The sequence below is a fragment of the Sinocyclocheilus grahami genome, unplaced genomic scaffold, assembly GCF_001515645.1.
Source record: "Sinocyclocheilus grahami isolate Dianchi unplaced genomic scaffold, SAMN03320097.WGS_v1.1 scaffold254.1, whole genome shotgun sequence".
Classification (NCBI taxonomy): Eukaryota; Metazoa; Chordata; class Actinopteri; order Cypriniformes; family Cyprinidae; genus Sinocyclocheilus; species Sinocyclocheilus grahami.
In genome coordinates, this window is record NW_015505433.1 from 1,199,519 (window position 1) to 1,215,009 (window position 15,491).

At 38.0% G+C, this 15,491-nt stretch overlaps 1 protein-coding gene across 3 annotated transcripts; it reads left to right on the plus strand.

Annotated features, from left to right (window-relative positions):
• The first annotated feature begins 534 nt into the window (after positions 1–534).
• en2a (engrailed homeobox 2a) lies at positions 535–11,976 on the plus strand. 3 transcript variants are annotated; one of them, XM_016290117.1, is made up of 3 exons: positions 535–1,371; positions 3,088–3,435; positions 11,964–11,976. In XM_016290117.1, exons 1-2 carry the CDS (start codon positions 888–890, stop codon positions 3,405–3,407), a joined length of 804 nt encoding a protein of 267 aa, XP_016145603.1. In that variant the 5' UTR covers positions 535–887; the 3' UTR covers positions 3,408–3,435; positions 11,964–11,976. The 3 variants fall into 3 exon arrangements, with proteins under 3 accessions (XP_016145603.1, XP_016145602.1, XP_016145604.1); XM_016290116.1 differs by lacking the exon at positions 11,964–11,976 and having other exon boundaries at positions 3,088–4,407; XM_016290118.1 differs by lacking the exon at positions 11,964–11,976 and having other exon boundaries at positions 535–1,368; positions 3,088–4,407.
• Positions 11,977–15,491: the final 3,515 nt, after the last annotated feature.

Consider the following 15,491-nt stretch of genomic DNA (forward strand, 5'->3'; position numbering starts at 1 on the left):
ACGGAACGATGTTGCCTCCACTCGTTTTGGTTTGACGCATATTTTACATTATGCATTTTTCCAATTCAACAAAACTGCTATATAAATAATGCAATAAAATACTTCCCCTTCTAAGAATACTTAGAACTCAATAGTATCAATAGTAGAAAAAAATATGACATTAAAATTCAGATTTTAAAATCTGTAGTTTCGTGAGTGTATTGGGAAAGTGAGTTGACGACCAAATATGGTTAAATGATACAACAACAAAAAACGCACAGCACACACTGCGCTACAAGAAAACCTGTATGATTATGATTAGACCGTGTTCAGTAGGCTATGCAGGCTGCGTTTTTGGCACTGCCCGAATTTGTATTTTGGTGAAGCACTGTGTCTTTAAAAGTGCAAGGATGAGTGTTGTCTGTTACTCTCGAATCAGGGCCATGTGACTGGCTCTTGGCTATTCTATTGGTCAAAGGCACGTGTCTAGGATACCGGAGTGTAACGTCACTGGGGGCTCGTATTAAAAATAAGAACAAAAATCCAGAGTGAAAGTATTTCAGGAGCAGTTAGAAGCCCCACTTCTCTGTCCTCAGAGTAGCCACTTACGCCCCGATAGTAGCATTGCGCAGAAAACAAATAGCACCAAACTGGCAAGTTACGGTTCATCAACCTTAAACAGAGAACATTCCGTGATTGGAAGGCGTAACTATGTTTTTCCTTTGTGACCACGGTGTGCAAAGGCTTTTTATTTTCGCTAAAGCTCACTGACAGATTTTCTTGCTCAGTTTTGAAATTTTCCTGAAGTGAACAAAGTGGACGGAGTCGCCCGTGGAGTGGGGTGCGACTGCCTGAGTGCTGGAGAGCGATAAAGGGTTAAGGACGGAGAGTGGAAAGTGTGCCTCAGCATGGATGAGAATGAGCAGAGCGCAAGAGACGCGGAACAGCGAGGAGCGGCGGATGAGTCCAACGGTGCCATACGACCTCTTCTGCAAGCTCCAGGGAACCTGCAGCTCCCGCACCGAATCACAAACTTCTTCATCGACAACATTCTGCGACCGGACTTTGGCCGCAAGAAAGAAGCGAACATCACGCGCGATGAGCGCAATCTCGGCGCGCGAGAGAATCACAACCCTACGGGTCCTAGCACGGGACAGGTGGGGAGTACTGTACCAGCAGAGGGAACTTCCACATCACATACGAGCAGTGGAGGAAAGAAGGCAGAGATAGAGAGCGAAGAGCCCCTGAAGACCCGCGGGGAGAATGTGGATCAGTGCCTAGGTTCAGAATCGGATAGTTCACAGACCAATACAAATGGACAAGTTAACCAGCCTATGCTGTGGCCCGCTTGGGTTTACTGCACACGATACTCGGACAGACCGTCGTCAGGTAGTACGTTTTCCTTTAATTCCTTATAGCTACCATGTGCCAGGAAATCTGTTAAATGTATGCAAAGTACTAACAGTTCTAATCTGCACTATATTCTAATCACGTCTATCCCACATTTAGAGGGACATTGTAATTTTAAAAAACAAACCCAATAAGCTGAAATACAAATTCTTGAAAACATTAATAATTTATACTTTTATAAATGTATAATGTTAAGACATTTATACTGGGACAGTTGCGATGGGATTTTGTGTTATCTAAAAGTAAACAATACATGCTTAAGATCGTCAATCAAAACGTTCAGAAAAGTATAAAAGTAGTTTTTAACAAAATTTACGTCAATACGACCAAACTTATTGTTTCGGAGCCAGGCCTATTCTTAATATATTTGAATCGTCTTTCATTTCAATTCCATACCGTTTGCTTGTGGATTGGGAATGATGATTGTAGTCTACCTATTTTTGTTACCGTTTTAAAGAGAAGAGAATGAGAAAAGGAATGTGTCGAAATAGATCTACTTTTAATAAATAAATAAATAAAATATCACAGAAACGCAATTTTAACGTTGAATGGCTGTACGTGAGAGGTTTTGCCCTGTGAGCCTTTCGTCTTTGTTGATATTTCATTAGCATATTTTTGACAATGGAGTAGGCCTCGCATCTAATATTCGAGGAAGCAGTTGCTTATTAGTGCGTGTGTGCAGTAAAGTAGCTACATTTCGTAACTTGAACATTTAACTAAAATTGTATTTATAATATTTCAATACAGAATGTGCATACTGATTGCTAATTTAACGCAAACTCAGTAAAAAAATGGTCATTTAGCCTAGTCCGTCGAATATATATATATATTTTACTTTTTAAAATATTTGGAAAATACGGCCAAACACTACTGGCATCCAATTTCAGTTACTGCTTAATCTAAAGAGCGGAATGCTGGTTGATAACCTACCTTTTTTAGCTACAAGAGAGCGTACTTCATAGCCTACTGCCTTTCGTCTATCATTTTATTTTCGTTCAAAGAAAAGAGTCAGCCGATTCACTATATTGTAAAAGAATGTCTTTTCGCGTCAGTCTTACATTGGACTTTCACGTTGAAATGTAGGCTACTTTAAAGTCAACGTCTTCTCGCGTTAAAAGCAGATTGATTTTTTAATAGGCTATCCAAATATTCATGAAATTATTGTTCAACTGCAGACGGAGCGTCTTAGCCGTCGTAAAGCAAATGTCGTGTTTTTCTAGGACTGCTCTCGACTAACACTAGCCTTAAACAGTTATCGTGTCGAATGGGTTAATTTCACGTAGGCCTATATCGCCATAGCCTATAGGCTAACAATACTCATACCATTTTGATGCCTAAAAAGGCTTTTTAAACAAGAAATATCCAATGTGGAGCAAGACGCGAATCCCTCATTAATATTCTGCTTCATCCCTGAGGTTTCCCGCATTACCTATTAATGTAGCCTCCACCGAGCGACATACACACCTAGAGAGAGAGAGAGAGAGAGAGAGAGAGAGAGAGAGATCCATACTGCTCACACCCAAATGTGACGCAAAATAAATAAATAAATAAAAGCCAACGTAAAACGGATTCATAAATTATAACTCTGCGTTGAATTCGTTTACAGCCCCCTTCTCTTCAAGACCCTGCATGAACATAAATACAGATTATATTGTGCTTCGTTCTTATAACGACCTGTCATTTCATCCACACTTGCAGGTCCTAGATCTCGTAAACCAAAGAAGAAAAACGCAAATAAAGAGGACAAACGACCACGCACGGCCTTCACGGCGGAGCAGCTTCAGAGACTCAAGGCCGAGTTCCAGACCAACCGCTACCTGTCCGAGCAGCGACGGCAGAGTCTGGCGCAGGAGCTGGGACTCAATGAATCCCAGATCAAAATATGGTTTCAGAATAAGCGGGCCAAACTCAAAAAAGCCACCGGCCCCAAGAACTCTCTGGCATTGCACCTGATGGCGCAGGGACTGTACAACCACAGCACCACGTCAAAGGAAGACAAATCAGACAGTGATGACTGAGACAGAGAAAGTGGGAAGGGGGGAAGGGGTGGAGGGGTGCAAGGTTATATCTACAATGCAATAATTCAAAAGAATAAAGGGCCAGTTAATAAATATACCAGCATTACTGACGTTAAATAGAGGCTATATCGAATTATTGCAAAAAATACATTTATTGAATACAATTCTCTTATGAAATAGCCTAATGGTCAAATTATTTCAAAAATAGGCTATATAGCCTAGGTGCCGTTTTTTGCACTTGGGCAGAGTGGCTCTCTTAAGAAACAAGTGTTTTTATCGTTCTTCTTTGTCATGCTGTCACTAGAACCAAGCGTTTTCCACGATTAACACAACGGGAGTTTATATACATTTATTAGCTGTTGAAAAGAGAGAGAAAAAGCGAAAACCTTGCTTAAGTCCAAAGAGTCTTTTCTGCTGCATCCAGGCAACTGTGAGTACTATGAAATGCATTAGAGTTGTGTTATTTACACGTTTATCGTATTTGATTTGATGTTTGATACAAAATGGACGCAGCAATCGTCGGATCTCAGCAGGATTTTTTAAACAAAACAACAAAAGAAAAGAAAGACACTGTTCTTTTTATTGTAAATAAATTCACAGTCTTAGCCTGGTTCATTTTAATGAGTGAATTGGAGAAGAAAAGCAAATAAATAAATAAAACACGCGCAAGAACGTCGTTAACAATAGTGCATTACATTGTAGGTTATCTGGGTGAACTACCATGTGAAATAGCCTAACATAAACGAAATAACATTGGATTAACCTTCATAGCCTGGGCAAAACATTTCAATAGGTGCGCTAAATAAATAAACAAATGTACCGCAGCGTCTTAAATCGCATACATAGTTTTATAAAAGAGCAATATAATCATCTTTTGTAGCAAAGTATGTTTTAATCATTATAATGCTGCCTGTAAACGTGTAGCACTGACAATGATTTCGCTTATGCGCACTCTTGACAAAAGCCTAAGCGCCACAACACATCCCAGAAATATAAACAAATATATAAATATACAGCTATATATATATATATATATATAAACACACAACTATGGAATAAAAAAAAAAGCAAACCAGCTGTTTACTGTATGACAGATGTTAAAATACTGTTTTAATGTTGACTTCATATTTGTTATGTATTTATATAGATTCTATTAAGGGGGAAAAAAACTTTATCCAATGACCGGTGTTGCTTTTCATGTGAGAGTAGATTTCTAAGGTGTTTAAATTGCTTATTTATATTGCAATAACTTCTTTATGTGAATGAAGCGGTATTGGGGCCTTTGCATGAAAGCTGCAAATTGTCATATTAGGGCATATTCACGCGTGTTTAGAAAAGTTAAAAAGGTATGATCGAGATTTAAGTTGCAGACTGTATCCATATACCAAATTGTGGAGTTTTTACTTTTTGAATCTTTTTGTTTTATACATGAAAAGAGTGTGTGACTATTTAGCCACCAAAACTTAACACACTTTGCCTTACAAGTTCAAGTGCGAACTTAATAACACAGAACTGTGCCGAATCAGAGAAACAGTATTAGTTCAATCGCATATGAGCATATCTATGAATATGGCCTTCTAGCTGATATACGACCTAATGAATTTACACATCAGCGAAGATCTATCTATAAAAGCTATGTTGAAAGCTGAAAAGAAAAAAATGAGATAATACAATGCTATTTTTATTTTGTGTTTACAGGTAATGTTTGTTATATGTGTAAATAATTTGTATCACGTACGTATTCATTGTGTAATTAACTGCCTCCTGAAATCTTGATAAGAATTAAATAAACAATAAGAATAATAGTTATCAATGTCTCAATAGCTTATTTATTTGCTTCTACTGTAAGATTTAATAGCTATCTCGCGCTCCAGCCTTATCTTGCTCCTAAAGGACGTGCCATAGCCTACTCTCATCAAGTGGGAGCTGAGCCCAGCGGACATGACGGCACAGCGTTGGCACACAAAGCTTTACCAAATCAGGAGTGAGTCGCTAATGCACCATCAGTAAGCATTTGAGAAGCATTGCAGATATCCATAAAGCTTATATAATAATCACCAACAAACACATGGCACTTTGGGTGTGTCCCCCCACCCCCCTTCATTTGTTTAACTTCTTTGAACTCTCTGCATCTGAACAAAATCTCTGCATCAGCGAATTTCTGTTGTAACCCTTTACCCTGCCCCATGCACCATGACTGGGACGACAGAAACGGAGTCATTGCCACAGAAGCGCTTGATAGTTTAAAGTTGACTTTATTCCATAGCCTTTGAAATCACTCAAAGTAGCTATCGATTGCAAATTTACAAGCACTGTAAATAATATTTGCCTGTTTGCTTCACACTTAGGTTACTGAAATGCTCACACAAGAGAGAGAAAAATCTCACTAGCCCTGTAATGCTTATATTTAATAAAATATGCTCCTTTCATTATTATAGTTAGGGTTAGGTTAGTTATATAAAAAAAAAACGGAATCTATTAACAAATTAAGAACATCTGAAGGACCGAAGTGCCAAATGGGACGTTCATGGAGACGGGGACTCAGACTGTAGCCTACACTCTAAAAAATGCTGGGTTGTTTCAACCCAATGTTGGGTCAAATATGGACTAACCCAACTGTTGGGTTAAATTTTGGTTACATTTTTAAATGAGCTTTTTAACCCAGCAGTTGGGTTAGTCCATATTTGACCCAACATTGGGTTGAAACAACCCAGCATTTTTTAGAGTGTATGTTCGGGGCCTTGTGTATAGATTTTCAGCTGGGGAAAAAAGTTATTTCTAAATAAAAAGTTCCCATTAGATATCAACATGCAAATTAGACTCATTTATTCGTTTTATTTAGACAGAAACAATGATTTTGGAATAATGCATAGCCTACAGCTTTTTAGAAAACACGATCTTTATTAATTCCTGGTAAAATATCATAGGAACAACCACTGTTTTTGACAAACGCATTAATTAACAGCCATTGTTAGAAAAAAAGAACTGCTACGCATTTAATTTCTGTGGTTAATTTTGCAGAGTTCATTTTAAACCGGACACTAACATTTCACTTTAAAGTTCAATAACAAACCAAAAAATAAATGAAAAAAAATAAAATTGAGATTCTCATCAGTTCAGAATCTCATAAAAATGTATACTGCTCATTAAAAGTCACAACCAACCTTCAATCACCAGAAGAAATACAGTGATCACTGGTCAGCTTTTTAAGGAGTGGCTTTGATCAAAAGTGCACCGCAAATCAAATCACTGTAAATTCTAAATATAAATCTGTGAGAGTTGAAGACAAAGAAAAAAAATATTTAAACCATTTAAATGAAATTGTGAAAAGTCTAATTTTTGAGCAAATAACATTTTAAAACAAATGCATTTGGGGTAAAACAAAATCTGGTTAGATTCAGGTTTCATTGTCTATATGTGCAGTATAACAAACTTCATATAAACTTTGTAGACCACCTAATACAATATCTTACAATATTGACAGACCAACAAACTTCATAGACCACCTAATACAATGCTCTATAATATCTGCAGGCCAACAATCATGTTATTTATACATACAAAATAAAATAAAAGCAGAAAATTTGCCCCTAAACAGACAAAATTAACTAACAACATTTTCCTGGACAATTAAAACGAATGTTTGCGTAGGGGCTGCCAGAGATCAGCCAGACAACAGGACTCAACAACATCTAAACTACTTTTTAAACACATATAAAAGATATGTCCTTTTAGTATCAGTTAGGTAAGTCACTCAAACAGTAACTTGACTTTCCCTAAAATATGTAAATGATCTTTAGTTGAAAAAATCATCTGGTCATAGTCTACCTGTCCTCTGGGGGGAGGTGAAGGGGGGCACAGACAACTGGCATTTCCCATGCACTGACCTGCTCAATGACAATGCCTCATCTACATTTCTTTTCTAGCACCCCTTGTATGAGGAAGTGATGCCCAATGGTTGAGGGGAGAGGTCCCTGACTGGCTTTCTATAGAGCAGAAGTATGTGTGTTTGTGTGAGCAAAGTAACGAGAGACAGACAGAGAGTGTGTGAGAGTGTGTGTGTGTGAGAGAGAGAGAGAGAAAGAGAGAGAGGGAGAAAGAAAGAGATGTAGAGACAGAGAGAGAGAGGGAGAAACCCCAAATGAAGGTCAACACCTCCTGTCATGGCTGCAGGTGGCTCATTTCCTCTGTAAGGAATAGTCCCCAGTCCTGCCCACACCCCGTTCAGCTCTCGCTTTCTTCACCTTACACCCACATTTAACTTTCTCTATCACACACACATACACTTTATTTATATATTTACACTTGAACTATCATCTCAAATTCATATATGTCTCAGAAGGTAGTTTTTAAGTGTCAATTATGTGCACATAAAAACACTCTTCTAGGGTAAGGAAGTACACTATTGTCAATGACTGAAAACTGTAGTCATAACCTGTTGTATTTACACTGCTAAGATACACATCAAGATACACTTCTGGCCACGACAGTGTGCTTTCATTAAAGGCATCATTCATTTATACATGATCAAGTTATACAATTTCTGTCAAACTTCAACTTTGCCTGCTATCAATTCAGACAAACAACAGAAAAGCCTGAGGTGGAGGGAAAGTATCAGAATACGGATGTCTACTCGTCTGCTTTCCATACAAAAGATCCACACACCCTCGACCCCCCCCAAACTCTCCAAACACTCCCACTGTGCTTTTCTGCCCTGAGTTCTCCAAACGCTTCCTATGGACCACTGAGGAATGCGCCTGCGAGGTTCGGAAACGTCATTAAAAGAGTGAGGGATGCAAATGGGGGACAAAAGGGATGACATCAGGCCGATTTCACACCAGGCCCTCGGATGGCCAGACCCAAGCCAGGGTCCTCACTACGCACGGCAGATCAAAAAGACTGCTGCACATACGCAGACCGGTCCGGCAAAGAAACGAAAAGGACGGTAAAGAATGCTAATCCGCAGGACAAATATATTTTAATCTTGTTACAATACAAGTTAATGCTGCAGCTAGTTGATGGGAAAAGAGTATCTCATATCTTAGCCTCAACTCTAGTGTATCTATGTTATATACAGGTGCACACCTACAACTTTAACTCTCAAATTACACAAGACTTTTACTGAGATTTTGTGGAAGACCATTCAAGTTCTACTTCGCAGAAAATCCCCTGACTAATATCTCTCTTTATACTATTCCATAATGAGTAAATATAGTTCTAAGATGGGGTCAGTTCCATCATAACATACCTTCACAGTAATATAATAACTAAATCAATTCAAGACCCTCTTCTTTAGCACCTTACCGTTTTCAGAAAGCAACACACACACACACACACACACACACAAATACACACATACACAGGGGTTGGTTTTTCATTTAGGGGAAAGCTCCACTGGTGGTGTCAGTGACCTCTACTGAAACCCCAGCAGGGCTCTGACATGCAAAGGAAATGAGTCTGAGTGAATGAGTGTGAGTGTGAGTGTGTGTCTGTGTCTATCTCCTGAGCACCTTGGTAACTCTTGATCTCTCATGTATGGAACTCGGGCAATGGGCTCCTAAGAAGTCAACTCAGAGGACAAAAGGAAGCAGAGGCATTGAAACTCCAGTCTCTTGCTTTTTCTCGCTCTGTCTCTCTCTTAAGTCTCACACACACATACCACCACCTCCACATGGGTTACACTCATTTTAAAAAAGCTTAATGAGAGATTTTAATGTGCATGTAAGGTACAAGTGCCAGTCATTGAAGTTAGTGACTGGCATCTGCACCTGTTAAAAGTGATTTCAGAGTGAAATAAATATTAACAACTCTAAAGTTTAAAATAACTTAATGGAAACCACAAAATACATTTTTTAGCTGTCCTCTAAAAAGTTTTTTTGTTTTTAATTGTATACATATTAAAAAAGCAATTAAGAATAAAATTGTACTCATGGAGACATGGATGAATATCTATTACACTACAGTTCAAAAGTTGGGGGTCAGTAGGATAAAAAAAACACTTATTCAGGAAGGATGTATTAAATGGATCATAAGTGACAGTAAAGAAATGTATGATATTGCAAATAATTTATTTTAATAAACTTTTTATTCATCAGTTTCCACAAAAATATTAAGCAACACAACTACAAATTTTTTAAAAATTGATAAGAAGAAGAAATGTTTCTTGAACAGCAAATCAGCAGAATGATTTCGTAATCATGTGACACTGAAGAATGCTAAAAATTCATTTTTGCTATCACAGGAATAAATTACATTTTAAAATATATTAAAACAGCAAACAGTTATTTTGAATTGTGAATTGCAAATCCTTGGGATTTGGTATTAATAAAACAGCCATGCTGAATAGACTCCTTAAATTTCTTTTACAAAAAAAACATGTTAACTGTCTGGCCCTGAATAAAAACAAAACAAATGTATTGTTATTTAAAAGTCAAAGTACAATTAAAGTAATCTGATGTAGATGTGTTCACACTTGCACAGAAAAAGCTTTGCAAGTTTACTTCTGTCATTACACAGGGAGATATATCATTAACTAAAACTAATATCAAGTAAATCAAAAGCTCAAAGAAATCACTAGTGTGGCACTTTGCCTTTGGAAACAAACTGAGTGGCTGACCTTTCCAGAATGGTTGCTGTCATCTTTCTAATACAGCACAGCGACTTTTGACCTTATACTGTACGACATTTGGAGACATAATTGGCCGTGACGCCAACTAACCATGAGCAGGACAAAATAACCATTTAAAACATTCTATTCAGTTAAAAGGTCTACAAATATTAAGCGAATGATGCGTGTATGCTAGCTCCTTACGGATATATATATAAACACGTTTAAACTTAGTTTCAGTGCATTTAAATTGAAAACTAAATGCCTGTAGATTTCTTTTTTTTTTTTTTTTTTACAATTACACCTACACTAAGCACTCATTACAAATGTAAATAATAAAATCATTACACTGCATCTAAAATGCAATTCATTTGCATTTACTGCTGTGGTGAGTTTATTTCTTTATTTAAAAAAGGCTGTATTTATGCAGCATATGGATGATAAGCAATAATAAAAGGACTTGGAATACAGACAAAATACTAATTTATCTACAAGTCTCAATTACTTCTTGATATATTAATTTGGATAATACATAATGATCATGTTAATAAAACAAAATGACAAAGGGTGAGTATTATATTTAAAGAAGACATTTGAGAAATTAAACAAGCTTGAACAAACAGGTCTAACATTGTATTATCACAGTGTGGATCATTTGTGCAACTCGTCAAAAGAACTAGAAGTTAACTTAAGCTAAACATCTAATATTATACAGATTTTTAAAATTGTGCTATAAATCTGTATTGATCGTATGGAAGTAGTCAAAGCTGTTCTGCTTCAGTGATATATGAAATAGTGAGAGAAAGAAAGTGAGAGTAGAGAACAGTGCTTTATAGATAGTGATGGAGAGAACAATGCAGTAAAAAGAGATACACATACAATTACATTAATATTACTACCTGTATCCTCTCTGCAGACACGTCATTTCTGTTCCTCTTCGCGGTGACAAACAGACAAATTCACAAAAAGAACATCAGTGAGACACATCAATGCAAAATACAAAAGAATGCAGAATTAAAATTCAATGACACCATATGAAAGTACAGCATTCAAGTATACAGTGTGTAATTTTCAGTCCGACATGCAATGATCTATTCATTTGAACTGTCGAGCTCCATTTTATCATCAAGCAGGAAAATAGGGAGGGTCACATGCTTTCCACAGAATAATTTTGGTATTTTCTCCTAACTTGCTCACATACACAAATACATTCAGAGAAAGTCAATATCAGAGAGGGTAGAGACAACGTGTCTTCTCCATTATAGTATAGTCAGGGGGAGTTATATTACATCCTTCGTGGACCTGCCCTTCCTCTCTCTGGTGTGCTGGCAAAGCCAAGCACAAGACAGGCAAACACACTGGGTCATTGTTAAGACTGTTTCTTGGTTACAACGATTTAATTAGACACATTAGTGAATTAAACTTTGCCATAGCAGTGTAAACACCTGAGTAAATGTGCTTATTTTCCAACAGCAATCCAGATTCTCCACTCTCAATCATCTGCCATGTGGGAGTACAGCAGTGAAAAACCCTGACTACTTTCATTCATCACAAATGACATACATATGACAGGCTTCATTAAAACATTCATGACGTTTTGACTGCCATGAAATGCATTTACTATAGCATCTCCCATATGAGGTAAATTAGGCCTACTCCTATTACACTCTTCATGGTTACGCACAGTGGTGAAGAAAGTGTTCAGCGGAAAGTGTCTATGTGTGAGGATATGGATGATTGGAGAAGAACATTTAGTTTGATTTTATTTTTATCCACAGAAACTCTTAGCGGTGTGGTATGTTTCATTTTAACACAAACATGGGCATGGAAGAGCTGGCGTTAATAGTGTCAGTGTTAAAGGTTTGAGACATTTAGACAGCAAAGGACACAACATTTCATTTCATTTTACCTCAAAAGTGACAAAACATTGGAAAAGTCGAGCAGGGAAGATGGGTGGGGGATTGGGGAAATGGAGGGGTGGGTGGAGAATCGGTGTTCTCTTGGCAGCTCACTGCATCTGCCATTTTCTTGGCTCTGAGTGGCTGGTTAGAGGGCGGGGCAGGAGCAGCCACACAGAGCACGCCATAACAACCCCCCGCCTTTCCTACAAACCACCTCCATATCGGCTGTTCCAGGATCAGATTGATCTAATCCGCCCAGAATCATTCCTGACAGAACACTCGACCATCACAGACTCTAGATCTGTTGAGTAAACTGCTGCATGATGGCAAAGCAGCAGTAGCAGAAGGAGTGCAGGCACCCACCCACCCGCACAGGAACAACAACAGCGGCACTTCCTGCACTTTCAGTGAGCAAACTATGCCTACAGCCATTCATAATGAACAGTAAACCAATGCGTACACACAGCATTCACACCAGCATTTCAGAAAGATTTTGAAATTGCAATATTCCTGTGACCAAATTTTTCACCTGTCATCGGGTTTTGTGTATCTAACTCCCAAAAGGCACAATCATCATATTTTACCAGATATCTTGACTCAGCATAATACAAGAAAATAAGGACAATGATGTAGTTTTTAAGATTCAGTGCCTTCCACCTTAAGTGTAACAAATAAATATTTTTTCACAGTTCATAACATTCATCCCATGTGTGAATTAGATTTGAAACCTACATTTTTTTAAGAAAGTAATTAAAATCAAGAGGAAATAACAGAAAAATTACATATTTGATGTTGTTGCACATATGGCTGTAACGTAATATTAACATCAACTACCATATATTCATCTAAATATAATGCATTTGGTATGACATTCTAATGAAAATCATTTAAAACTTTATCCCAAAATGAAATACTGATTTTTTCCCCCAAATAAATAACATCCACAAAGAAAGGCAATACAAAAAAAAAGGGTGAGGGGGGGGGGGATCAAAGGTAGAATTGTTAATTTGGTTAATAAAAATACTTACAGAAAATGTGATGTCTCACAATGTGGGATCAGGATCATTTTTTCTGACTTGTGTTGTGTTCAATAAATTTGACCAGGAATGATCCCAGTTTAAAAGTTTCGGGGGAAAAAATCCTCAAACTACAGTGCAATTACTGACCATAGTTGTCTTCAAAAATAATAAATTAAAGAGAGAGAGAGAGAGAGAGAGAGAGGGTAGAAACATTTTATCAACAACCTGAAAAAGGTCACATTATCTATTTGTTAACTGCAGAGTCTAGACAGGTCAAGGTGCATTATGTTCCTTCCCGAATGCCCCGTCTCAATATCTCCAGACCCCTCACATGATTCTCTTCAGAAGGAGGGGTCAGCAGGGGCCAAGTGCAGGCTAATCAGGGCAGAGGGTAGTGTGACCCCCCAATGTCTCTACTTGGCTAATCAAAGCCCCCAGTGCTGGGTGTCAGGCTCTGGGCTGCAGAGGGCAACGGGGACAAAGATAATGGGGAGGGGGGGAGTTGTGTCCACTCTCCTTTGTCTCCATTCAGAGACAGAGACAAGCTTCCACTCAAACAGATGACATTAGGGCCGGGTTCTTTTACTAAGGACGCCCCTGATTTCGGAATGAACGTACAGACAGACAGACAGACAGACACTTCCATATAAACATGCACACACAATGCGCTTTTACTAAGGACGCCCCTGATTTCGGAATGAACGTACAGACAGACAGACAGACAGACAGACAGACACTTCCATATAAACATGCACACACAATGCGGTTTTCACACCCCTACACCATCTGGGGCCTTCATATCCCAAAAGGGCTGAGGAGGGAAACCAGGGTTTAGCACACCTCCTCTTTTCTCCCTCCCTTCCTCCTTCCTTCCTTCCATCTCCTCTTCTTCATTACTCGGGGTCTGTTTAAACAGACAGCCAGGACAGACACGGCAAACATACTGAAAAGCTTCTCAAAATCCTCATGCAAATCGCAAGCCAATCTGTGTAGAGAGAGACAGAGGCATTTTGGGTTTGGGTGGAAATAATTAACTCTCTTTTCTATGCTATTTTCACCAGACACAGATGAGTCTGCGAGGCCTGTGCTGTGGAGGGTACTGTCCAAGTCTTCTATGCTAAAATTTGTTTTATTAACTTACCATACTGCACAGAAAACGATTATCATTATTTTTTCCTTGCGGAACAGCACAGCTGAATCACTTCGATATTAAAAAATTGGTGGACATATAACACTTAAGTTTTTTTTATTTTTTTTTATTTACAAATTACAATCTATCGCAGTGTAAAACAACTGGTCAAATTTATCATTACTTTCACTTTAATATTTATATTTCATGTTAAAATTCACCTTGCTATGATGCATTTAAAAAACAAACGCAAACATGGTCTCTAAACTAATAATAAAAAATGTATATATTACAACCATTCTTAGAAAAATTTCGTTAAATATTACCATCATGTTCGTTTTCATGTTTCTTAGTAAACAGTGGAAAAAAACAATGTTGATGCTTTAAAGCAAAATTTTTTTTATTTTTATCAAATTATCTATAAATGTTCATTTACTCAAAAGTCTTCAAACTTACAATAAATGTAAAAGGGGCATTACTGATGCTACAATGTCTATTTTGTTGAATAGTGTCCAGTAGGGGTGGGAATCACAGGGTACCTCACGATACGATACGATGCACGATACATGGCTCATGATACTGATAATATCATGATACAGCAATTCTACGATAATCGATATATTGCTAGACAATCCTATAATGATACATCACGATATCTGTCTAACTATGAGGACAAAATGCCTCTGAAAAGGTTAATTGCAGATTATCTCTCTTCATTTATGTCCAAACTGCTGAAAATTCTGCAAAAATGAAAATTCTATAATGAACTCACTCTCAAGTTGTTTTAAACCTGAATGAGTTTCTTTCTTCTGTTGAACAAAGTTATTTTGATAAATGTGGGTAACCAAACAGTTGCTGGTCCCCAGTGACCATAGGATGTTTGTTTTTTCTTTTATCAAAGTTATTGGGACCAGCAACTGTTTGGTTACCCAAAATATCTTCTTTTGCGTTCAGCACAAGAAAGAAATTAATACAGGTTTGGAATAACATGAGAGTGAGTAAAGGTTTGGGTGAACTATCCCTTTAATGACAAGTCGTCTCAATATCTCCAGACCCCTCACATGATTCTCTTCAGAAGGAGGGGTCAGCAGGGGCCAAGTGCAGGCTAATCAGGGCAGAGGGTAGTGTGACCCCCCAATGTCTCTACTTGGCTAATCAAAGCCCCCAGTGCTGGGTGTCAGGCTCTGGGCTGCAGAGGGCAACGGGGACAAAGATAATGGGGAGGGGGGAGTTGTGTCCACTCTCCTTTGTCTCCATTCAGAGACAGAGACAAGCTTCCACTCAAACAGATGACATTAGGGCCGGCTTCTTTTACTAAGGACGCCCCTGATTTCAGAATGAACGTACAGACACAGACAGACAGACAGACACTTCCATATAAACACACACACACACACACACACACACACACACAATGCTGCTTTCACA

What these genes read in the sequence shown, in the direction of transcription:
- en2a (XM_016290117.1), top strand. Translation starts at nt 888, where the DNA reads ATGGATGAGAATGAGCAGAGCGCAAGAGACGCGGAACAGCGAGGAGCG. An exon ending in GGACAGACCGTCGTCAGGTA is followed by an intron (nt 1,372 to 3,087) that starts GTACGTTTTCCT and finishes CCACACTTGCAG; the next exon opens with GTCCTAGATCTCGTAAACCA.